This window comes from Penicillium vulpinum, assembly GCF_028829585.1.
Source record: "Penicillium vulpinum strain IBT 29486 chromosome Unknown utg000004l_segment0_segment0, whole genome shotgun sequence".
Taxonomy (NCBI): domain Eukaryota; kingdom Fungi; phylum Ascomycota; class Eurotiomycetes; order Eurotiales; family Aspergillaceae; genus Penicillium; species Penicillium vulpinum.
In genome coordinates, this window is record NW_026643244.1 from 6,317,553 (window position 1) to 6,340,754 (window position 23,202).

At 47.6% G+C, this 23,202-nt stretch overlaps 10 protein-coding genes across 10 annotated transcripts; 3 read left to right on the forward strand and 7 right to left on the reverse strand.

Annotated features, from left to right (window-relative positions):
• Positions 1-324: 324 nt before the first annotated feature.
• N7479_010895 (uncharacterized protein) lies at positions 325-1,051 on the reverse strand (the record flags this gene model as incomplete). The annotated part of the gene is made up of 2 exons (XM_057258586.1): positions 325-411; positions 476-1,051. 2 exons carry the CDS (start codon positions 1,049-1,051, stop codon positions 325-327), a joined length of 663 nt encoding a protein of 220 aa, XP_057106044.1.
• Positions 1,052-1,661: 610 nt separating this feature from the next.
• On the reverse strand, positions 1,662-3,051 carry N7479_010896 (L-rhamnonate dehydratase; the record flags this gene model as incomplete). Its single annotated transcript, XM_057258587.1, has 3 exons — positions 1,662-2,626; positions 2,685-2,907; positions 2,965-3,051. 3 exons carry the CDS (start codon positions 3,049-3,051, stop codon positions 1,662-1,664), a joined length of 1,275 nt encoding a protein of 424 aa, XP_057106045.1.
• A 1,287-nt stretch (positions 3,052-4,338) lies between these two features.
• Positions 4,339-7,076, forward strand: N7479_010897 (putative C6 transcription factor; the record flags this gene model as incomplete). Its single annotated transcript, XM_057258588.1, has 4 exons — positions 4,339-4,531; positions 4,649-4,774; positions 4,826-6,200; positions 6,257-7,076. The coding sequence occupies 4 exons, from the start codon at positions 4,339-4,341 to the stop codon at positions 7,074-7,076; spliced, it is 2,514 nt and encodes an 837-aa protein (XP_057106046.1).
• An 878-nt stretch (positions 7,077-7,954) lies between these two features.
• On the reverse strand, positions 7,955-8,568 carry N7479_010898 (uncharacterized protein; the record flags this gene model as incomplete). Its single annotated transcript, XM_057258589.1, has 3 exons — positions 7,955-8,139; positions 8,224-8,368; positions 8,431-8,568. 3 exons carry the CDS (start codon positions 8,566-8,568, stop codon positions 7,955-7,957), a joined length of 468 nt encoding a protein of 155 aa, XP_057106047.1.
• Positions 8,569-9,383: 815 nt separating this feature from the next.
• Positions 9,384-10,374, forward strand: N7479_010899 (uncharacterized protein; the record flags this gene model as incomplete). The annotated part of the gene is made up of 4 exons (XM_057258590.1): positions 9,384-9,437; positions 9,489-9,517; positions 9,600-10,116; positions 10,186-10,374. 4 exons carry the CDS (start codon positions 9,384-9,386, stop codon positions 10,372-10,374), a joined length of 789 nt encoding a protein of 262 aa, XP_057106048.1.
• A 980-nt stretch (positions 10,375-11,354) lies between these two features.
• Positions 11,355-13,678, reverse strand: N7479_010900 (putative Ste20-like serine/threonine protein kinase; the record flags this gene model as incomplete). The annotated part of the gene is made up of 4 exons (XM_057258591.1): positions 11,355-13,078; positions 13,139-13,455; positions 13,523-13,553; positions 13,627-13,678. 4 exons carry the CDS (start codon positions 13,676-13,678, stop codon positions 11,355-11,357), a joined length of 2,124 nt encoding a protein of 707 aa, XP_057106049.1.
• Positions 13,679-15,083: 1,405 nt separating this feature from the next.
• On the forward strand, positions 15,084-16,466 carry N7479_010901 (uncharacterized protein; the record flags this gene model as incomplete). The annotated part of the gene is made up of 2 exons (XM_057258592.1): positions 15,084-15,286; positions 15,338-16,466. The coding sequence occupies 2 exons, from the start codon at positions 15,084-15,086 to the stop codon at positions 16,464-16,466; spliced, it is 1,332 nt and encodes a 443-aa protein (XP_057106050.1).
• A 695-nt stretch (positions 16,467-17,161) lies between these two features.
• N7479_010902 (uncharacterized protein) lies at positions 17,162-18,196 on the reverse strand (the record flags this gene model as incomplete). The annotated part of the gene is made up of 1 exon (XM_057258593.1): positions 17,162-18,196. One exon carries the CDS (start codon positions 18,194-18,196, stop codon positions 17,162-17,164), a length of 1,035 nt encoding a protein of 344 aa, XP_057106051.1.
• Positions 18,197-19,103: 907 nt separating this feature from the next.
• On the reverse strand, positions 19,104-19,766 carry N7479_010903 (uncharacterized protein; the record flags this gene model as incomplete). Its single annotated transcript, XM_057258594.1, has 1 exon — positions 19,104-19,766. One exon carries the CDS (start codon positions 19,764-19,766, stop codon positions 19,104-19,106), a length of 663 nt encoding a protein of 220 aa, XP_057106052.1.
• A 1,506-nt stretch (positions 19,767-21,272) lies between these two features.
• N7479_010904 (DNA-protein crosslink repair co-factor UBX5) lies at positions 21,273-22,859 on the reverse strand (the record flags this gene model as incomplete). Its single annotated transcript, XM_057258595.1, has 2 exons — positions 21,273-22,351; positions 22,409-22,859. 2 exons carry the CDS (start codon positions 22,857-22,859, stop codon positions 21,273-21,275), a joined length of 1,530 nt encoding a protein of 509 aa, XP_057106053.1.
• Positions 22,860-23,202: the final 343 nt, after the last annotated feature.

Here is a 23,202-nt window from a genome sequence, read left to right on the forward strand (position 1 = left end):
CTTGTGTGAGGGTCTTTGCAGGACAACAATATAATATTATTTTGCCCCTACTGCTGTTACCCCTAAGTAGGATGCACCATGGCACTGATTTTCATTTGGTACGTTCCAACATGGAGTGTGTCTCGATGCTATTATTGATTCTCATCCCATAGCCAATATAAAGCTATGTTTGCTAGATGACAGCGACTACCACATATGTAAGCTTTATACTTTCGGCCTATATTCACTTCCATCTATCTCTTCATACTCAAATTTACCCACTATTTCCTTCAGCGGGACCATCATTGCTCACCGGCGCCTTCCCTTTGCCGCCTATTTGGAGAATCAGTAACTCGTGTTCGTAAGGGTATCCGATCGTGCCTCACTGCTCTGGTATAACATCGCAGCTAGAAGAACAGCAATAATCGAAGCCTACCGATTGTTAGAAACCCCATCAACTCTGTAGGTCCTCTGGGTAGAAACTAGATCATCTTACCAGCGAAAGGTCCATCCCTTCAGCCACCACTACTTCCCATGACGGTCGTTTTCCGGGTAGGTAGACCGCAGCCACATCCGTCAGTTTTACTATCATCACCAATTTACCACGATGATACACGTTTGTCTTGGACTTCCAGACATTCTGTCCGCGGACCTCCAGTATTGTCTCTTCTCCATTGGCGGCAGCATTACGAAGATGCACGTCAAACTTGTCTTTGAGAGCGCTCCATTTCGGTACAATTGTAGCAATAGGCTCGGAATTTTCTCCTTTGCTGCTACTCTCGCCAGGGAGATGAAGATACCATGTTACCCCGGCCTTTTTCCGAGATATCTCGAAAAGGGGAAGGCCTGAGGCGTCGCGAAAATGTCGTCGTTGAGACCATGAGGCAATTTCCCCCTCAACGGTAAAGAGCTTCTTTAAAAGAGGTTCTTCGGCAGTTGGAGTGCTTGAAACTGTGAAGTTACCGCTGGACCAGCTTGCGCTATGTTGCTTCACCTTGATTTTTGTGGTCGATGAAGCAACATGCTCTGGACGGATGGCAATAGGTTGTTTGGTTGGTGTGAGTGGTTCCATTTCATTACCATGGGGATTGACTCAGAATCAGGTGGTTTAGAAGGTCAAAGGGGGTCATGAGAGTGGGGGAAAACGAGTTGGGGTTGAGATAAACCAGATCTTCTTAATAAATACAAAGTTCGGGGAAAGTTTGGTGGCGCTATAACCTTGAAAGCGATCTGCTCTAAAATCAACGACCAATTTACATATGACGCATGTACAAGGGTGAAAGGCAGGCTTCTGTGTGAGAATTTGGGGGCGTCTTCTTTTCTAGGTAATGATATGTCTTTGGCCCCTTTGTCTTGGAAATAGGAGCCCCACCTCAAAATATACCATATACGATCATAAAATTGGAAGCTTCCTTATGACGATTTGTACACGAGGATCTGGAGTCCTGAGGTTAGACAAATGAGGTGTTTTAGCTGGGTTAGTCACCATGTTGTGCATGACCAAAGAAGGGGTGGGGGTTGTTAATCGGTATGAGAAGGGGGCATAAGATAGAATTTAAAGGATCCTAAAATTCGATTTGTATGTACATGACTCTCGTATAGTGCGTAAATAGCTGATAAACATGAAAAAAGAAAAATCAAAGACACTAAGATAGAAAAGCATTCTACCGAATCGTCAACATTTATGCAGTGCCATTGGCCGCCTCCTTGTTGTCGGGTGCGGGTAGGGACTTCTGAGGTGCCGGTGTGAGGATAGCAGCAGCAGGGATCAGGGGAGCGGCGGGGTTGAGTTCCAGACCAAACCCGGGCTTGTCCAAGATAGAGACGTCAAGGTAGCCATTGGTAGGAATGGGCTCATTCAAGAAGAGGTTTCCAAACACAGGCTGGACGGTGTGGCCATCGGCAGAGTTGGCAAGGTACTCCTGGAAGGGACAGTTGGACTGGGAAACGACATAGTGATATGAGTAGGGACCGGAGGCGTGGGGCACAACGGGGAGATCGTAAGCAGCAGCCATGGCAGAGACCTTGAGCAGCTCAGTCATACCACCAACCCACATGACATCGGGCTGGAGGATGTCAACGTTGCGGCCTTCAATCAGCTTGCGGAAGCCGTAGCGAGAGTACTCGTGCTCGCCGGTGGTGAAAGTGACAGAGGGGTGGGCACGCTTGAGGAGTGCTTGGCCGTCGAAGTCATCGGGCGAAAGGCACTCCTCCCACCAGTCAATATCGAGCCCAGCAGCCTCACAGCGCTTGACTAGCTGGATTGTGTAGTTGACAGTCAGAGACATATAGCAGTCCACGCGTAGCGGGAAGTTAGGGCCGACTTTCTCGCGCTGCTGGCGCAGGTATTCAACATTCTTCAAAAGACCTTCGGTACCCTCATCAGGACCGTGGGGCAAGGCAACCTTGGCACCGATAAAGCCGGCAGCCTTTGCGGAGCCAGGCTCGGGACCGGTGCAGTAGAAGTTCAGTCGAGTTCGAGTGGCACCTCCAATCATCTTGTAGACGGGCTCGTTGCGGATCTTGCCCTGCAGATCCCACAGAGCCAGATCAATGACCGAGATCACGGCGACAGGCAAACCCTTGCGGCCATAGAACATCGAGGCGCGGTACATTTTCTCAAAGAGGTCGTTGGTATCGCGGGGGTCTGTTGAAATATAGTTCGTCAGTAAGGTGCATTGTGCTATGTGAAATCGTGTACATACCAGCGCCGATCAGGAAGCGGTTGAAATGTTGCTCGGTGAGCCAGCATGCTGGGGGGCCTCCGAAACCAGTCGCAAAGCCCTTGGTGCCATCAGTGGCTTCAATCTCCACACAGAATGATCCCAAAACGTTGATGCCCCATGATGTTCGCGAGCCACGGAATTGTGCCCACTTGGTCATAGGGGTGGAGATGTTGCTGTCGATCAGCCAGTGGCCTCCCTTAACCTATGTAGATAGTTAGTATACTGAATATAAAGATAATAGACACTTCAGAGCTCTTACATTGTGGTAGTCACCGCCGGAGCCAACACCGTCAATGATGAAGGTGCGGACTGCCTTAATGCGGGGAAATTCCGTTGTTGAACCCATGATGTATGAAATGAACAAATCTCAGTGGAAAAAGAACTCAATAATTGTCCAAAAGACAAGATATAGAAAGAAAAAAAGCAGAAATACAACAATTGCGGGGGATTCATGTCTATTTCAACAAGTTTCATGTGCCGAGGAGCTCGGGGTATTGCTATCCCGAGAGACGAACAAACTCCAACGGCAACTCGGACAATTTGTTGCGACGCATAGTATTTTTTTTTATGATCTCAGGCTAGTGGGCCGGATAAAAATGCTCTCGAAAGTCTATACGAATTATGAGTTATAGTTTTCAAGCTTCGAAGCATTGAATATGGGGGATCCTCTGAAGAACGATTTGGGCAATTCTCACAACATCAGGATTATTCTCAATAACTATATCTACGCAAGTTTATTCTTTGCGGGAAATTGTGCTATCGCTATCTACTTGGGGTATCTAGATTCCGGAATATAATGTCCTATCGATCACTGTGTATGTATAGATTTGGAATATTTTCACAGTCGACAACTATAGAGCGGGTATTGGGGCAGCCACATCAACATATATATAGCAAATAATGATCCATATAGACATGACATAATAAATATATAACTCCAAATAGTTAGCAGCTGCCGATCGTCAATTGATTGAAAAGCTTGATACATATATACGGAGTACCCCGTAAATATTGAGGGTGTCAGGACTCCCACTCCTATGATATAGTGCCCAGTTAAGTTAGCGTCCCAAGGCAAAAGTACCTAATACTCATGCATGTACATCCACGGGTCCATAGCTTATAGTCCTTTGTAAGCAAAGAATACGCTTATGGGAAATTAGACCTTGTATTGGAAAAACTACGCCTTGCAACGCGAGTACAAATTTCTGTTGAACACTTTTCGCATCGCTTTTTTAATGTATAAAATGTTTCGTTATTCTATTCTAAATCAAATCATTCATTATATATTCTATATATTGAGTCCCATTTAAATACCAAAGAAATAGAAGAAATACAAATCGAAATACAAATCGAAATACAAATCGAATTAAAATCAGGGGATTCCCTAAAGCGAAAAATGCGGGGTGCCCCGGTTTCTGCCTGAGGCCTTAGCTCCATGAGCCCGACCATTTCTGTTTCTTCTTTTTCTTTCTCTCGGGTTCAATGCTGACTACCGTGAAGAACTTTTCAAGGCTCCCTCTATTTAAAAACAATATACTCGGCTATACCAGCCTCTCCCGACCTATCCATCGTGAAACGGCCTTGCGTCATGCTCGGTCCCTGATAGGGCGAATTGCTATCTCGCTAAATCAAAATGCCGAACACTACGCTTCCCGCCCAGGAGACCCAGTCCTCCAATCAGCAATACGACCCAAATCGAGATCAGAGTGCAGAGTATTCTTCAGATTCCGATAACGATCATGCTGGACTTGATGGCTCCACAAGAGCCTTGAAGCGAAAACGCCCCCTCACTGTCTCGTGCGTACCTGAATACCTCGGCTACCCGTGTTTGTATGAAATGTAACCCCGACTAACCCTACCAAGATGTGAACTATGCAAGCAACGAAAGGTCAAATGCGGTATGGGATAAAATATCATAGGCAAATTTTTCGTGTCTAACATAGACCAACTAGACCGAATACAACCAAGCTGTGGCTGGTGTAACCGAAATGGCCAGCTATGTGAATATAGGGAGCGCAAAAAGCCTGGGCTAAGAGCTGGCTATGGAAAGGAGTTAGAACAACGGCTTGGTAAGTTGCTATGCAGTCTGCGCGTCATCTCATGTCTCACTCGTACGTCAGATCGGTTGGAAGATATTATCCAATCGCAAGCTCGGCTTATCGAGATGCATATCCTGCAAAGCCAATCTTCAATGGGCCACGAGTTACCCCACGGGGGCTCTCTTTCATATAGCTCTCCTTCCGAGCCATCGGCAATCCATGGACCCAGTCCTAGTACGGCTCTTTACTTCAACGACCCCGGATCTGCTGTTACTCTACCCTCACGCCGTGCGGAGATGTCTACGAAAAGTCCATCAAATGGCTCTGTGAAGAATATCTCACATAATTCTCTGCAACATGACATGTCAATGCCTCCAGTTGGCCAGTTGTCACATAACCAAAATGCACATCACGATTACACAGGGAACGAATCGTCTTTGAAGGTTCCTGTCAACATATACTCAAGCCAAGAGCAATCCCTTGCTGATCCTGATCTGGATCTGCCACCATATGATTTGCTCTATGCTTTGGTAGATCTCTATTTTGAACATATCAATTCCTGGTGCCCGATCCTCCACCGGCGAACGACTCTGGACACATTTTTTGGTCCATCGCCACTAGACGAGGCAGACCGAATGGTGCTATATGCAATTGTGGCAACAACTCTGCGTTTTTCTTCTGACAGCAGGCTTAGTGACCAGAGTAGAAAGCGCTATCATGACTCATCCAAACAAAAGGTCGTCCTGTATGGCCTGGAAAACTCTTCCGTCAAGGCGCTTCAGGCACTCGTGATTTTAGCTCTTGATTTGGTTGGATCTTCTAATGGTCCACCGGGTTGGAAGCTACTTGCCCTGATTACTCGATCTGTCGTTCAGCTCGGGTTGGCTGTGGAATCCAAGTCATCTCTTATCAACCCTACCTATCCCTCAATCTATACTCTGAGAGCTGTCACTCTTTCGGAGCCAGACTCTTGGATTGAAGATGAGAGTAGACGTCGTTTGTTCTGGATGGTTTACTTGCTGGACCGATATTCCACCCTGGCGACTGCATTCAATTTCGCCTTGGACGACAGAGATATCGACCGCAAACTCCCTTGCAAGGATGATTATTTTGTCAAAAATCAGCCAGTTGAGACGCGGTTGTTCCAATGCTCCAGCGACCGTGCAGATTATATGAGTAAATCCGAGAATGTTGGGTCTTTTGGTCTCTATGTTGAAATCTTGGGTATCCTCTCGCGGATTCACCTGTTCTTGAAACGGCCCGTGGATATTGGTGCTCTGTCAGATGTTGCGGAATGGCAGGCTACCTATCGCAAACTTGATAGTGAGCTAACATCGTGGGAGTTCAATCTCCCAGCGGAATATGCCTACGAAAACTCGTCCCGACTCTTCAGTGGGTCTAAGCATGGCCGGGCTCCGCACAGCGATTGGGTGCAATTGCATGCAACCTATCAAACGTGAGTGAGCAGCATCTTCATCGTTCTGCTCCAAATTAACGCGTCAATTACTCTAGAGCTGTGATTCGTCTGCACTCATCGGCAGCATACCCGACAACCCGATCTCCAATCTTCACGCCTTCATACAGTGCTAGCCAGCGATGCCTACTTGCCGTCGAAAACATCCTATCGGTAACGAGGTTCGTCGTAGAGCATAACATGCTAGACAAGATGGGTCCGCCCTTTGCCTTCACTCTCTGGGTCTCAGCACGCCTACTCCTTGTTCACGGCTCAACCATTGCACATACTGTCAGCCCCGATATCATCTTTTTTGTGGATACTCTATTCCAGTTAGGAAAATACTGGAAAGTCGCTGAGCGATACAGCAGTATCCTTCAACGTGTCCTGGATGAGTACAACGAGTATCAGCAATCCATCGCCGTAGACGGCGAACGATCTACACCATCAACAGTCAAGATCCTTGCCGATATGCGTCGCTGTGCATTCGACTTGGACTTTTTGATCTCGCGTCAACCGCGTGAATCACCTGCCGACAATGGTATTGGCGAGAGCCACCAGCCCCAATTACCCCTCACGGCAATGCCCGCCCGCAACTTCGCCCCCAACGAACTCGAGTACCTCGATGTTTTTGGGTTCTTCAATGTTCCCCGTGTTCCTCCTCCTCGGGCTCCTGAATTGACTACTTCTACCTCTCATTTGGAAATCTCGGAGTCTGTGCCAAATCCAATGTCGATCCATGGACTGACGGACGGTGGCCCCGCGCCTCCAACTGGGACAGTAGATGATGTTGGCCATCCCTCCAATGCGAACGAATTCAACATCACCAATTACTTGATTCCGACGCCGGAGACGGATTGGCTCTTCCGACCATCATAAAGGTACCATCTACGCCTTGCTTGTACCTTTATTAGTCGCTTTTTGCCTAAAGACCGACGAAAACATTGAGCTTTGGGCGAACACCGAAGCCATGTGAGAACCTGATATGGTGGGGAACTCATGCCTTTCGCACAGTATTGGCTCAGCTAAGTGGCTCCAGACTGGCGTGAAAATCATTCTGTAAACTAGACAAAGAAGGCTTGTCACCCTCTTGGATTTTGCGCTCACTATCGAGTGCGCCTGGGATTTCGTTCTCTCTTCTGGCGTTGAAATGGCTCTGGATTTTACAGTGCATATAATGAAGGAATGCATATTAGTGGCTAGGAGTGAATGGCAGAAGGAGAATGCGTGCTACGTTCTACCGTACTAACTTGGGAACCCCATCGTGAGGATTTCCCTTATACGGCCCTCTATGGGTGAAGTTTGCGTCCTCATCCTCAAAGACTCTTTCATCAGTAAGATCTATTTTACTTGATAACTTTGGGCTTATGCTAATTTGTATAGAAAATCTGCTGGCCTTAATGTATCTCAACACAAGTCAGTTGACGATCAACGTCCTTCCACCGGCTTCATCCTCTCTGTCCAAGTCCATTGAATCCTCACACCTACAGTTTGAGTGAAGCACCAGATTTATGCGGAAAGTCAAGGAGAAATGTTGCCTAAACTTACATCCCCTCTCTTCCAACAACCTGGATCTGGGAGGAATGGACTAAAGAAAGAACGAAATCAGCTGTGGACATTCATCTCCTAGAAAGTGTCTGAGAAGCAAGCTAGTGGACTGACACTGCCTCCCAAAATGTTCCCAGAGGAGTTATGCCCTGATATGGACCATTTATAGATGCTTAATGAGTCCATTTTGGTGCACGACCCGGGTGTGTTCATAGTTTGGCTTTGGCCCACGCTACGCTAGCACTTCCCACCGTCATCACCGCACCCCCCAATTGTGCAGCTCCGTTGACAATCGCAAGGCCACCTCCTCCTGCGCCAGCACTTTGAATTACGGCTATCGGGCTCCCCGCTGCAATAGTTCCGATCCAACTATGAGCGGCTGCAGCTGCCGAGCCTGTATTTCGTGAAGAATAGGAATGGTTAATTGAGCGGGAAAAAAATACCTTTTTTTTTTGGATTCCTAGATTGTTGCACGTACCTGCCTGTATTCCCCCTGTCGTGAAACCCAGGCCTGATAATACCGGGGCTGTCGCAATACCAGGGGCAGCGAAAACTACAGCACCGGTAGCGCCAACAACCGCGCAAGTGGCTAGAACAGGGTTCTGCATTCCCCATTCTGCTGCCTGTCACCTTTTTAGCATGTAGTAGCAAAGATATTTGCATGTGCAAGAGAATGTATATCAACCTGAGCCGTAACTTGAGCGGATTTTTCGAAGGCTGGCTTTCCATAAGCTACGGCAAGCTTGCTACCCTCCAACCCCGCTCGGAGGAGTTTAGTGCCGCCAGAGATGACACTTTCGGGTAAGGAGGTTTGAATGGCCATGGTCAAGGGGGCGATACTGTTAGCTCTATTGATTGAGAATTGGGTTTTATAGGAGACGAATCTAAGCAACCAAATATTGGAAACACGTACGGAGTAGATTTGAAAGGCGAGAAGAAATGAAAAAGAGTGATTTTCTAAACGCAAGGGGGCTGAGCCCCCGAGCTGAACACCCCAGTCCTTCCCAATTACTGTTGAACAGTTTATACATCAATTATAACTCCAAGCTTACAGAGTCTAGCAGAAGCGGATTATTCTCCATGATTACGGGCGGTAGAAGAAAGTATAAGAGTAGGCAATTATAGGATTCGCTCGAAATTAGGACGTAGACGAAGAGAGGGGTGTCTAACAGCATAGGTCGATCGACATCTAGAATTGCGCCACTGTTATGTACACAGCAGGCTTAGAGCGGTGAGATCGTATGTGCCGTCGTGTTAATCGTGCAAACGAAGTGATCTGGATATATCAACTCTCTCCAAAGATTTACCCATTGTGAATTAGGGTGCTTGGAAGCGGATTCTAGTTCAAAGTAGTATAATTCTGTATATTCAATCAAATAACACCAGCATTGTATTGTAAAACGATAACTCTCAGATCTATCCCTGGGCAGTGGTGGAGTCTCAAGTACTGCGCGGATTGTAGCGCCTAAGCTGGTACGAAATACTTACAGCTCCAACTACAGACGCCCTGTCCACCCCGCACCTCACGCATTCATCGTATTTCTGATGAGCCGCTTCTTCTGCTTCTTCTGCTTCTTCTTCTTCTTCTTCTTCCTCCTTTTCTTAAGCATTGCCTGAAACCATCTAACCACATATAAAATGACGTCCTTCAAGGTAGACGCAGCTGCTCTCCTCCATGTCGTGTTTATTATGGTAAGACATTGAAATTCCAGCCTAGCGATGACCTCAGTTAACAAATCTTAGGGAGGTATCATCTCCTTAGTACTTGGAGCGTGAGTTACTGCATCCTTCATCACAACTCTAGCTAGCGTACAATCAATGAGCATAGTGACTAACAGCCTTCTCTCGGAACAGGATGGCTTGGGCTCGCACCTCCGCATTGCATCTTCCTTTACCGACATGGATTCCAGCCGTTGCGACCGTAATTTCTCCAATCACAGTACTCACACTGATATTTCCGCGAGTCTTTTCTACGCGTTTGAACAATGAGACTGCTCGCAATGGTCGATGGAGCACAATATCTGATATGCTCAATCAGGCTCAAACAATCATAGCGACCATCGTGGCCACGGCAGCACTTGCGTACCTCTTTCCCGACAGAATTCTCTCTTGTAACCTGGATCAGCAATGGCAGGAGTTTTTCAAGTCGAAGAATTCGCAGGCTATCCGGTCAATTCAAGATGAATTCCGATGCTGTGGTCTCAGAAGTCTTCACGATAGGGCATGGCCTTTCAAGGACCGGAACCACGGGGATAATGCGTGCGAAACGCAGCTGGGATATCAGAGTAGTTGCTTTGCCCCTTGGAGAGAGTACCAACAGCGTACGTCTTGGATGATTTTTGTGGCGGCCTTTTGTGTTTTCGCGGCCAAGGTGAGTTTACTGCATACTGCCAGAGTGAGGTTTGTGGTGTAGATGCTGATATTCTGTAACTCTGTGCAGATAGCTTTCTATCGGCTTTCCAGTCATCGAACGAGTTGGATGAGCGCAGAATCTGCCAGGAGGACCGATTACCAGCGTATCTCACACCAGACGGTGCAGGATGAAGAGGACAACGAAGATGGTATCCCCGAGGAAACGCGGAGGACATTGCTACCCCAGTCGAACACCAACCACTGGGAGGTAGATTAAGTCAGAGAGACCTTCCGCCCAGCCAAGAAGGAATGTATTATCAACGCGAATCCTTGGCCTACGTCCGGATTGATTAATAGCAGAAAATATTGACCTATCATATTCGTAAATTATGTCTCAGATAATATTCATGTCCTCTAATTTCACAACACCATAATATATGAAAGTGGTAACGGTCTCTCCTTTAGGATTGGACTTCGCTGAGGTTGACATGGGACTGAGTGAAGCCGGCCAGAGCAATTCGCAACTCTAAGAATAGAGATATTATCACTTGTGCTCTTTTGCCTTTTATGGCTTGGTTTTTCCCCAGTAGTCCGAATTGATTATGAAATGATATTCTAGTCAGAATCTCAATGAGCCTACAGGAGTTAGACAACCTTGTGACCCTAGGCAAGACTGTGACAGACTATGAATCCTAAGGGGAAGATATCGAAGCCGTTCTTGATGAACAGTGTTGCGACCAAAATGAAGTCAAGGTTCTCCTACCATCTAACAAAAAAAAAGATGATCAGGGCATAAGAACTGTCCATGGGTGGATTCCTAGATGATTATGAGCTCAGTGATGATAGAGGCACGGACGTACAAGCCTGGAAACCGACTATATCATAGCTTCTCAAGACAAATGTAGAGATTCTCTCTAGTTCTCACTTATCCAACCATTGAGAATGAGAAAATGAAAAGAAAGGAGAAAGGGCCAGATGAGACCAGTATCGGCCCTAATCAGTGGGCCACCTTTTCTGAGAACTAAGCGAGAGATCACAATAATCTTTCATGTAGTCGTACAAATGAGAGCGAGAAATGAGAGCATATACGAGAGTTCCAGTTCAAGTGTTAACTCCTACACATAACATACACATGAGAAAAACAGAGAGCAAAGCCTCAAGAAACAAAGAAAGTAAAGAGTGAAACGATGCAGAGTACAGGGCCTAGAAACTCCATCGAGAACACTCATTTATACTCAAAGCATAATTCAAACGTGTTCATTGCGCATCAGTACTGGGCTGCAGCCGGACGAGGACCTCCTCGAGGAAGGCGTCGAGAACAGCATCAACACCACCGCCCATGTCAACGGGTCTCTCCATGTCCCAGTGGTGGAGGTTACTGAAAGCTCGAGCGATATCTTCGGCAACCTTCTCCAAACCATGATGGATGCGGACACTGCGGTCAAAGTCCTTCTCTTCTTCTGGGGTAGCTGGGGGTTCGTTAGGGTTACGTCCAGGTTCGAGGCGGGCGAGATGGTTGCGGCGGCGGTCCATGGCTGCACGGAGGGCCGGGAGAATCACAGTCCCACAGGCAGTTGCCCGCTCAGCCTCAGGGAGAGGTCGGGTAGAACGCTTGGGCTCACTGGAAGTGGGAGTGGGAGGTGTGGGGCGGTGGGGGATACTACGGTCATCCATGTTCGCTGGTGCGCGCTTTGACTTGAGTCCTGAAGCTGGCTTTGCGTGCTGCAATGGCTCTGTCTGTCTTGGAATAGCGGATTGAGAGGTACGCGGAGACTGAGGCTGATTTCCCAGAGGAAGAGCAGCTTGAGGAATACGTGGAGACTGGGGCTGGTGTCCTAGAGGAGCAGCCTGGGAAATGCGTGGAGACTGTGGCTGTTGTCCCAGAGAATCAGCAACGGTGCGAGAAAGTGGAGTTGACTTCTGCGCAATTTGACCGGATGGGGTGCGGTATTGCTCGTGGAGGGGAATACTGGAGAGTCGCTTGGTAGGAGTGCCCTGGGTACTGACCGCGGAACTAGGATTGGCTGGAGAAGCAATATCAGGTTTGCTAGCATAGTGAGTTGCTGCCTGTGTGTATTGTTCGTTCGATCCCCTGGTGGGAGGGCTGTCCACTGCGGGTCTGACAGCCACTGAAGACACTGAAGACACGACTTTGCGTGGAGGAAGTGCGGTCTGGGAGGGGCGTTGCTTGAGGGGGGAAGATGGTGCAGATGGAGGAAGAGGGGTTTTTGTGGGAGAAATATTCAGAGCAGGGTTTGTTGGGGCCACTTGAGTGTGTGACTGTGTTTGGAAAGTTCCAGCTTGTCGGGGTGTCGCATCACACAGATCCCACTCCTCTGTTTCATTTGTTCGTGCATTGGTGTCAGAGCCTTTAGCCATAGGGCGCAATGGGGATGCATGTCCCTTTCCCACAGGACGGACAGTGCCGAAATCCCAAAGGTCTTCTTTTTCTTGCGTTCTGTCCTTTGCTGTTTGATCGGCTTCTCTATCGTCATATTCATCATATTCGTCGTCGTCGTCTTGGCCCCGATGAGTTATTTGCCAACGCTCTGCGCGCTCAATAAGTTCTGTCAGGTATGTTGTTCTTTTGGCACGCTTCACAAACGGATGCTCAAGAAGTTCCTTGGCTGATGGACGTTCCTTAGGGTCTCGGCGCAAGCACAGTTCAACAAATTGCTTGAAAGGCTTGCTAAAATCGCCTACCAATGTGGGGGGAGGGTTCTTGGGGATCAGAAACAGCACTTTCATCGGGTGAATGTCGGCGTATGGAGGATCACCACAGGCCAGTTCAATTGCCGTGATACCCAAGGACCAAATATCGGCCTTGTAATCGTATCCGGATTGCTTGATAACTTCGGGAGCCATCCAGAATGGAGTGCCTACAAAGGTATTTTTCTTGGTCATTGTTGCCGACAGCTGTCCAGACACGCCAAAATCCGCTAATTTAACTTGGCCACTCGCGCTGAGAAGAACATTGGCAGCTGCAATCAAAAGTGTCAGACACTTCACATTCTAATTTTAACCAATTGGGGTGTTCGTACCTTTGATATCTCGGTGCAGTTTCTGGTCACTGTGGAGATAATCCAGCCCGCGCAAGAGCTCCCTCAGAATGATAGCAATGTACTCCTCGTGGATTACACCGGGCCGCAAGAGACCGTGGCAACTACCACCAGCACAGAACTCCATGATAATCCACAGGTTGGACCCCTTCAAGTATGAGCCATGGTACTTGGTGACATAGGGCGACTTCAGCTCGGACAAGATGGCAATCTCCTTGATGATATCGTCGACATCATCCTCGGCATTCTCCACGTCAATGATTTTGATAGCCACTGATTCTCCAGTACGTCTATCTAGACTAATTGTCCGAATTGGATCAGTTGATTGTTAAACCAAGCCGTTGATATAGAAGGTCCTTTACTTACCCTTTGAACACCTTACCGAAACTTCCACCACCTACGAAGTCAAAGACAATCAGCAATCATATTAGACCCATGAACCCCTAAGGCCCAAGGACTGAAAAGCCTACCGATGCAAGTTTGTTTGGTGTAAATGGTTTCCGGATCGATAGGGGGCGGCATTTTGGCAATTTATCCAAGTCGCCGGAAAACAACAATGAACATAAATCAAGCTTGAATATCTCGAGGCTAGTGATAGATTGTCAGATTCAGGATCGGTAATCACATATCACAAGGATGGAGTGTGGGGTTAGGTCGTACGTGACGGCACTTGAAAATGGACCTGGGGTCGCTGTCTGGGATGGAATAATGTTGCAATCTGATCAATCTGATTCGATTGATAAGATCTGTGCAATACCTTTCAGGATTGCAAGATTTCAGGACTGCAAAGGAGAGAGGGGGAGAAGAGACGGTGTTGTTTCGTTTGGGTGCTAATCGATAAGATGTCAACTGGTAAGCAAAGACGATTGTTCAATCGGAGCAGGCTCGGCGACGGTGATCGTGAGGTTCCAAATCGTTTGTGACATGCTCTTCACTTTACGATCAACTTTTCTCACTGCCCGGCCTTCTCAGGGATATCTGTGTTGTGAGCTGCCCTTGCTTGTTTATCGACGCGGGGGCTTATTTTGCCGCGGCTTATCTGGGGCGGTGTATCTAGGCTTTCCGAGTCTAATTACAATATTGTATGGAGTACAATCATCTGAGACTCGAGGTTTAGACTTGAAGGGCTACAAATTAGAAATTGGACTCGATATTGAGGGTTGAAATGAAAATCCAGCCATATCCTTGCTTTTATCCTGAGAAATCGCACCATCTGAAGTTCGATTTTTACATTTTCCCTAAATAGGAATTCATTCGAATGGGAGTACTAGCAAGCGGTATACAAAGTAGCAAGTTGGGAAAACGGTAACAGAAGGGGTGCTAGAACTTTTACTGTGTCACTGTATTATTGGAGCTTAAAACATTCAATTACATCAAAAAGAGGTTGTTTTGTGCACAATTTGGGCATAGCAAAAGATAAATCATGTGAAGATTGCGACATTCTAAGGTTGTATAGTTCAGAGAGGAGGTCGCTATTAGGGACTGCGACATCGCCCGTCCACGGGTATACCCACTATGCTCACCATCATATAAGTTGTCTTAAATATATATCTGAATTAGTAGTATAGTAAATGAAACCACTATTATTTATAGGGGATTGTTATATTGACACCCCTTTGGCTAATCTGACAATCTATTCTGACACCTACGATCTTATAGCTATTACTTTCGAGATAAGAGGTTATATTAAGCACCTAGTATTAAAAGAAGTAGTTATGAAAGCTGTAGGAAATATAAAGTCTGTCACGATCTATGACTATCACATGCTTCATCACATGTCAAGGATCGTTTGCTACTTCCTTCGTTTGCTTCTTTCTTTATTTGCTATTTTTTGTTTGTTCTTCAAAGTGCTAAGCCTGATCGGGAAGGAGAGGTTTGTTTGCATGTGAGATCCCCTTACCACTATTTCCTTATCTCTGCACGTACCATGAGCGCTACAGTGAGCGCTGAAGAATTCCTGGCTAATGTTGAAGGCGGCATCGTGCCAGTGACTTGCCATGAAGATGTCTTGCGGATCGCATTCATCTATCTAGACGAGGGGCTGTGGACCGGCAACGGGGTGTTCGATGTTGTGGAGAAGCTGCACGCGCATTCCTGGTCCTTTGGTGAGGGTGAGTTACGCTTTAATCGGTAAGCCATATCCTCCTATGGTAATCACTGTATATAATTAATAAATAATAGTACCCTGGATATATTCTACCTCGTACAGCTAGCAGCAGCTATCTACCGCTATTCCTCCCAACTGGAAGGTGACTTCCCCTCCTTCTCTGATTTCCCTACCTTATACACAGCCCACCACGCCCTACTGCACTCCTCCGCCTGGCGCTCCTACTACTCCACTCCCTTCCTCACCCAGCGCACCACAGCGCGCTTCTACCGCCTGCCTGACCTCCAGGACCTCCCCGACTCCTCCTCACCGCTATGCCAGCCGCGCCACAGTCCGGTATCCGCACACGCCCTGAAACTCTCCCGCTGGGCCTACACTGTCGGGTGCACGCGCCGCAGACAGCCCTTTCTACCATTTGTGACTCTTACTACAGTAGCCCTTAGCTCGCTAGAGGCAACCATACCACGCCTACAAACGGCCTACCCTAGCGTACCACCTTATTCGGAATCACATGCGCGCTTCTGGCTTGACTATTTTATTCCTGATCCATCTCTATCTTACTTGGCTAAGGTAACTTCCCGGGAGATATGGGGGCCCGATAGCTTTGGGATATTGGTCGCACAGGGAAAGTATGATATACACGGGTTGGAAGCAGAGTACCTCGCAGAGGCATCGGGGGGAGAGGTTGCTGAGGGATATGGTGAGTCGGAGCAGGTGACATGGTGCGGGTTACCGGATGGAGGGATTGGAGAGCAGGCGTGGTGGAGGGGGTGTGAGGAAGAGGCCGGGAGTGAGGAGGTAGTGGAGTTCCTAGCCGCTGTTGCAGTGGAGGAGACAGTTAGACTAGGACTAGAAGGAATCGAGATGGATGAGTTGGACTTGTCAATCCGGTCACATATACTACTAGCGGTCATGCAGGCTGCGGTGAAGAACAGGCAGGAGAGAGAGCTTTTCCTGGGGGAGCTAGAGAGGCGGATGGTGCAGAAGGGGAGAATTGGGAAGGAGAAGGCAGGGAGGTGGGTTAGGGAGGCCTTGGGGATCATGGAGCCGTATGTACGCGTATGGCAGGGCGTGTGGCCTGGTGTAGAGGAGAGGGGGGAGATGCTGCGGCGGATCTTGGTGGAGAATACGCAGCTCCTTGCACGCTGGCGGGTGTCACCTCTTTCGAAGCAGTTCACTTTTGAGCTGGGGCCGAGGGATTAAGGGATTCAGACTCATTACGACCATTATACAACTATTAGACAGGTGTGTAGGTATCTATGTATATACATACAGAGTCAAGCAACAGAGTCAAGCATCCAAGGCCCCCATCCAAGCCCATTTATACTTCATGTCGGAATATAACATGCAATACTGGATGATGTCCACGGGTGACAACCAGTACCTGGCATCCATGGATACCACCTGGGCATACAGTTTGTCCAAAAGGCGGATTTTGTCATATTTTGCTAGTTAGATGCAGATTCATTGACCATACCATACCTTGCTGTACACGAGATTTCTGTCAGATATTATTCAACACTTGTTTCTGGGGATAGCAAGTAGTCTTCCGCACGACCCAGCAAAGCCCAGACCCAGCCCAGTACTAGGTCTCGGCGAGGTCAAGTTGGTGCAGAAGCCTAGTTACTTGTCAACAAGATCGTTAGAGTACACGGCTTCACAGGCAATATTAGTGCTGTAAAAGTAGTTGTTTATTTAGACTATCTAGTAGTAAATGCTGCACCTCTTATAGGTTACCTACGATCGCCTTCCTACCAGAATTGGTAGGCTCATGGCCACATGTAACACAAGAAGCTCATATTCATTGACTTTACGGCTTGCGCCGTGCTGCCATACGTTTAAGTTACTCTGTATCAGCGCCTATAGACGGCCATAGCTATATGATGCAACAGTCATCATCAATGCTGACTACGACTGAGAATATACTGCTGTCGCTCTAATCCCCATGTCGGTAACACTACCGACAACGGTGCGGGTTGCTTTTCTCCTCCTTGCCAAACGTCTGGATCGAGAGTGCGAATTTTAGCACAATGTGGCAGTCGGAGTCCGTTGTCCTCTGGAATCCCCTCCTCTTCTAGTCTTTCGATAGCGCGAAGCTGCTTAGGATTCGCTGCTTGACGAAGCAGAGTCCAAAATTCTGCGTCGGATACTTGCCACAACACCTTATCATCTATAGACCCTGCCTCTACTAGTTCGCCGATCACCCGGCCCGTCCGCTGATACATATCGATGTGGGCCAGATTTGACCAGACATCTTTGTCGGTAGTGATGTATGCGCGAGAAAGAATCAGCGCTATATAGGGATCGTCTAGCACCAGCAGACGGCGGGTCGCTGTAGCACTGGGAAACGCCTTCAGTGAGCCGACAATCCTTTTGGCGTCTTCTATAGCAAGCTTGCCGCAGCTGACGGCGTCGCGTAAAGCATAGTCTAGGCGATCGGCACACAGTTGAGGCGATGGCATTTCCACTAAAGGGAATAGTTCTTCTTCGAAAACCTTCTGGTTGATCCCATGTCTAGCGAGGATGTCCGGTAGCCGTGTCATCCCAATATACCGTGTCTTGTGTACCTCGTGATAGCTTCCTTCCCCAGGCTTAGAGAGGGCGTGATCGATAACGTGACTAAGGGTGGTATGAGAGATGTCATGGAGAAGAGCAGCGACTTGTTCTTCAATCGTGGCACCAACTCTTCGCACGAGTATAAATGCACCGACCGAATGTTCGAGCCGTGTGACTCGCGGTATCAGGTCCAAGAATCCAGTAACTCCATACTGGTAGATGCCTTGCAGTCGCTGCACCTCCGGACTTTGAAGAAGCTCTACGAGAACTGGCTCATGGACCAGTTCCTCTCCGTATATTTCATCTCGGATCAAGATACTATGATTCTCGATGAGTTGGTGTGTCTGGAGGACGCCGGCACTAGTAGGAGATGACATTTCTATTGGACCGATATGTATTGACAGAAGCAACCGAAGCAGGATGATTGGGAAAAGTATGTGGGCGGTCGAGGAAGGAGCGTGAAATAGGTTAAGGAATCGCAAGCGCTATCCAGTCATATAGTAAGCGGGGGCAGTGCTAGGAGCGAATGGCCATTGAACAGCTCGATATGGGCTTAGCGTTCTAGGCTTTTCACATGTGCATGCGTTACTTATGGCTTGCTGTCTCGGATCTCTGTCTGCGCCCGGGCTGAGACCAATTGAGGCGGAGCCGGCCTGCAAGCCGACAGCACCACCCCCAATGCTACCTATTGCCGTCCCGAGCACTGTGTATGATCCAACCGGACCATGTTCAAACTGTCATTGGGTATCCAGGGGCCTCAAGAGGGGTAAAAATGGAGAAAATTGGTTATCTGCTGTCGCGCAGTAAACTGACGTCGCCCTAGAAGTTCTCCGGTGTGCCGAGAATGATGTTTCCTTATCAGGGCGCCTCGATCGAGCGTTAGTGGGTTGGTAATACTAGGAATGTGCTTCCAGACAATATTGTACATCATGAACTTCTGTATTCCTCTGTTCATCGGTGGTTATTATCATTCTTATTAATTATCAAGACCTATGTACAGTCTCATACACACGGTATAGGCTCACGCACTCGGTACAAGCTCACGTAAAGGCGGCTGGCGGGGAGCATCTTTTTGTTTCGTATATACGTATATAGAGCACTTCTATGTGTACTTTCCAGGTGTATGCGGGGTAGCGGTATGCACAGTAATAAATTATAACTAGTAACTATAACATTTATACAACTTTCAGTAAGTAACTATGTTATATGAAATTAGATAAGATCTACAGTTGCTGAGACATAGTCTCCCAGGGGACTCAGAGTTGCACTCTTATAATCAGGCTCTTATATTTTGCTCAGGTCATACGTATCAACGTAGTCGATGACAGACATGTACATCCATCCAACATCCTCCTCCTCATCTTCCGTTGTCCCATCGTGCCAGTCGGGGTCAATTTTGTAATTCCTCTCCTCGGGACTCAAATTGCCCCATTGCTTATACAAAATTTTAACGACAGGCATATCCATATGGACCAAAGACTCCAAACAGATATCATCAACAAATAAGGCGAAGTTAAACCGTGCTCCAAAACCGTATTGAGGCCTAACAGTTTGATTTTTCCTCTCCGAATGCTCTCTGATTAGCCTTTCTAGTGTTTCAGAGGTGTCAACCACTTTTGGTAGTTGTTCAACCCAATCATTAAAACGATCGCGCACCTCATGCGAAGTCGCACCGTTGAAATTCTCCAGCTTGTCATAAATCACAAGATCGTGGGCCTCTAGGAGCCCTGTTCTTTCTTCTCCAGGTGGCAGGGAAAGTTCTACCGATTTTTGCACATGTTGCTGGATGAGCTGGAGCATTTTATGCCACGCAGCATTGTCTTTGAACGAGCATCGATAGATGCAAAAGCCCCATGGAAGATTTGGCTTTTTCCAGAAAGTCTCTGATCGTGACATTCGGATCCCTTCAAGTGGGATATCCTCTCCTGATGGTCCTGTGGTTGACATTTTGTGGATGATTTGATATGACTGACGGCGGAACAAATTAATGATTCGCGGTTTGAAGGGCAGCATTTCAGCTGGAGATTGTATTGTTATTTGTAGGATATAGAATTATTAGCAGGCAAGTGAATACTTTGAAATTGGAAGTAGGAGAGGAAGAGAAGGTGTATATAGCATTTTAGACCACCATATCACATGACTAGACAATAACCCCTTAACAGCCGTCAGAGATTTCTTCATATAGTGGTGTACTAGTATTTGTGAATTAATTTATCAAACTTCAGAACTTTCGAGTGTCATTGTGTTGGTGAATGGCTGCGGCTATGGCCTATCTACCTGACTCTATTTAGACCAAAAACAGCCCCAGATTATCAAATCACTTCTTAAGAGGAAAAGCAATCTGACTTAACGACTTTTTCAGCTCTTCTGACTCGTACAAAAGCTTTGTCACAGCGTCATTTCCCGTGGAATCACCCAGCGGGAATTTTGAAGCGATTTCTGTGATTCGGTTCGCCACTGGGAGGTCGACATAATATGATTATCCGGCTCAAATTCCTTCCAAATGGCCAAGATGCCCTTGAGCTTCGGTATATATTTGTCAGCGTATCCAATCTCAGTTGCCAATTAAGGCCGGGCTTGGTCAAGATATGGAGGCAGCTTTCTATAATTCAAGTAGTTCCATAAAGCAATGGTGTGGATCTATCAGCTCCCGACTTGACTAGAGAAAACCAGATTCATATATACCTGCTGAATATTGTCCAGAATACAGCTTGGTCGATTCACTGATTGAATACGTCTACACCCATTGTCCTATCACCTAGGAAGATACGCATCTTCATCAAGTCCAGGTCAGTATCAAGCAGTGGCATTCCTGTGCGATAGGAATAGGACCCAAAAATCTCGAAATTTGGCGCGATCACCGCCTTGAAATCTGTCACTTTCACTCCGGCCAGTGGTCAAAACACGCCGTATTTCTTGTTCCAGCCCGCAAGGAGCTTATATGCATCGATTGTAGGTGCCTTTAAATCAAGTCCACCAGATAAATTCCCGGGCAGTGTAGTTTTAAGGAATGCAGGTACCATGTTGAACTAGATGGTCTGTTAGTATAAAGCAGAGGAGTAGGAGCAATGCCGCTCGTAAGTCCCAAGGAAATATTCCTTTATTCTCAAGTCAACTTGTAGAAGTGAACTCTACACATTTAAAATACCCAGTATTCCTCCTTTATCATATTTTTCCGTTTCCTAATTCGGTACCATATTGATTATCGTGATTCATTGCATGCTTCCGAGGAAAGCTTTGGTACTATGTATACTCTCACATCTAGGTCTCAAGGTTGGCAATGACAACTGGAGAACCTGTTAGATTCAGTGATATCCTCTGAAATGATGGAAACAAGCCCAGGAATAAAGGTGGGAACCCACGGGATCCAATCCATTTCCATCAACGCCTTACAGAAACCCAGAAAACATTGCAGCGTGATGATAAGACGGAAATATTAAGAAAGCAAGAAGATCACTCTTCCAGATATCCAATCATCACTGTGCCATTTTTCAGTCCTGCGTCTGCAATGCTCGTGGTAAGTTGATCAATGAGATTGCGCCCCATGCTATTCAGGTCAAACTCGACACCAGCCTTGTCTTCCAAGGGAGGGTCGGCCTTGAGCCATTCATAGATTCTCTGAACAGGATCCGACAATGAGAAGCGCCGAATGACTCTGCCAGACGGGTGTCGGAACTGAATGCGTGTAGTTGTGGCTGGGTCAGCAGCAGGTTCAGTGTGTGGTTGGTCGCTGGGAATGGACGCGAATGGAGAAGCTTCGGCAACCGGCTCCGGTTCATCCATGATGACATCTTCCTCACTGATAGCGCGGCCCTTGCCCTTAACATTGTCTGTACTGCGCGTCAAATCATCAGGATCTTCGAGTGTCGGACCAGCTTCTGCTGCACCCCCAAGACTGTTTCTCATTGCCATCTCCATCATCTCCTCCTCGGTCATGGCATCCACGCTCTTCTTGTCTTTCTTATCGGATTTGCGCTTAGCGACAGGGTTGCGCACATTGCGGTTCAAGCTGTAGCGATCGAGGAATTCGTGAAGTTGCATGAGGAAGTCAGCGGGCTTGATCAAAGGCGGTCCAGACCAGACCTTCATTTGTTCACCAGTTCGAGGATCGACAATAGCAATGTGGGGGTAATTGTCGGAGACGTCGCTTCCCTGGAAGTAGTATTGGAGGTAGGAAGACGCGCGGGGGTCGTCTTTCGAGTACTGCAGGAAAATGAAATGTTCCTTGACGGTATCTTGAACCCCGCGATCCTTCCACAAATCACGGTTCAGAACCTGACAGTCAAAGATTGATGCATCCTGGACATTGACAAGCAGCCATTTCTCGGTGTCTTTTCCCTCGTCGCGCGCCACATCCCAAGGCAGTCGTGACATGATCTCGAAGGGAGGACGGTACATTTCGGCGAGCATATTGGATTTGGACGACACATCCGATGCACCTCCAGTAGCGGCGGAAAGTGCTTCGCGACGAGATTCATCATCGCCCGTCCATATGGAAGATGACTCTCGCTGGTTGAAGATTCCGGCTCGGCCTAAGTAAAATGTCAGTTCAAGTTATTGGAAAATTTGTAAACACAAATAGCACCAACCTCCTCTTCCACGAGCTCGTAGTTGGCTGAGAATATTGGCGTGCATGTCTTCACCATTGTCATAGTCCGCCCCAGGGCCCACCAAAGTCTCTGTTGTCCGCGCCAACGGCGCTCTCACTTCATCTGCATGATCTGGGCCACCCGGACCACCATACATCTCCTCCTGAAGGCGTCGAGCCATAGCCTCATCGTCATCGAATGTTGGTGGGGCGGAGTGTTGGGGGGTATCGTCATCAGTGTCCGAGTCAATATTCACTATCTCAGAATCGTCTGGGATCCCAGACCGATGAGAAGGCCGAGAAGGTTCACCAGTCAAGGGAGCGCCTCCACTTTCGAAGTAAAGCTGCATGGCCTGCTCGATTTGGAACTCGGTGATCTGCAGGTACTGTATAGCCAGCTCCGGCGTGGAGCCGGTAATTTCGGTGAACTGAGCTACCACGTCGTTATCCATGGTGGGTAGAGTGTTGAATGAGGTTCCTTGAGAAAGATATTAATGTTAGGGAAGAAAGCTAGAAAGGATTGACTTTGGATACCCACTGAAAGCTTAGGTGCAGTATGGAATGGGGCAAAGACTCGGAGGTCGTGTTATGTGGGGAGCGAGATTTGGTGCAAACTACTGCAAACCAGAAGATCACTAAGTCCCACAAAAGAGATTGAAAAGAAATTAAGACAAAAGAAAAACAGAAAAAGAAGTTTAGCTTCACGTAGGCTGAAAGAATTCCGTCATCTCGAATTCCAAAACGCACATGAGACAATCATTGACACCTCAGGTGGCTCCCAAGGCCGGGGCCGGT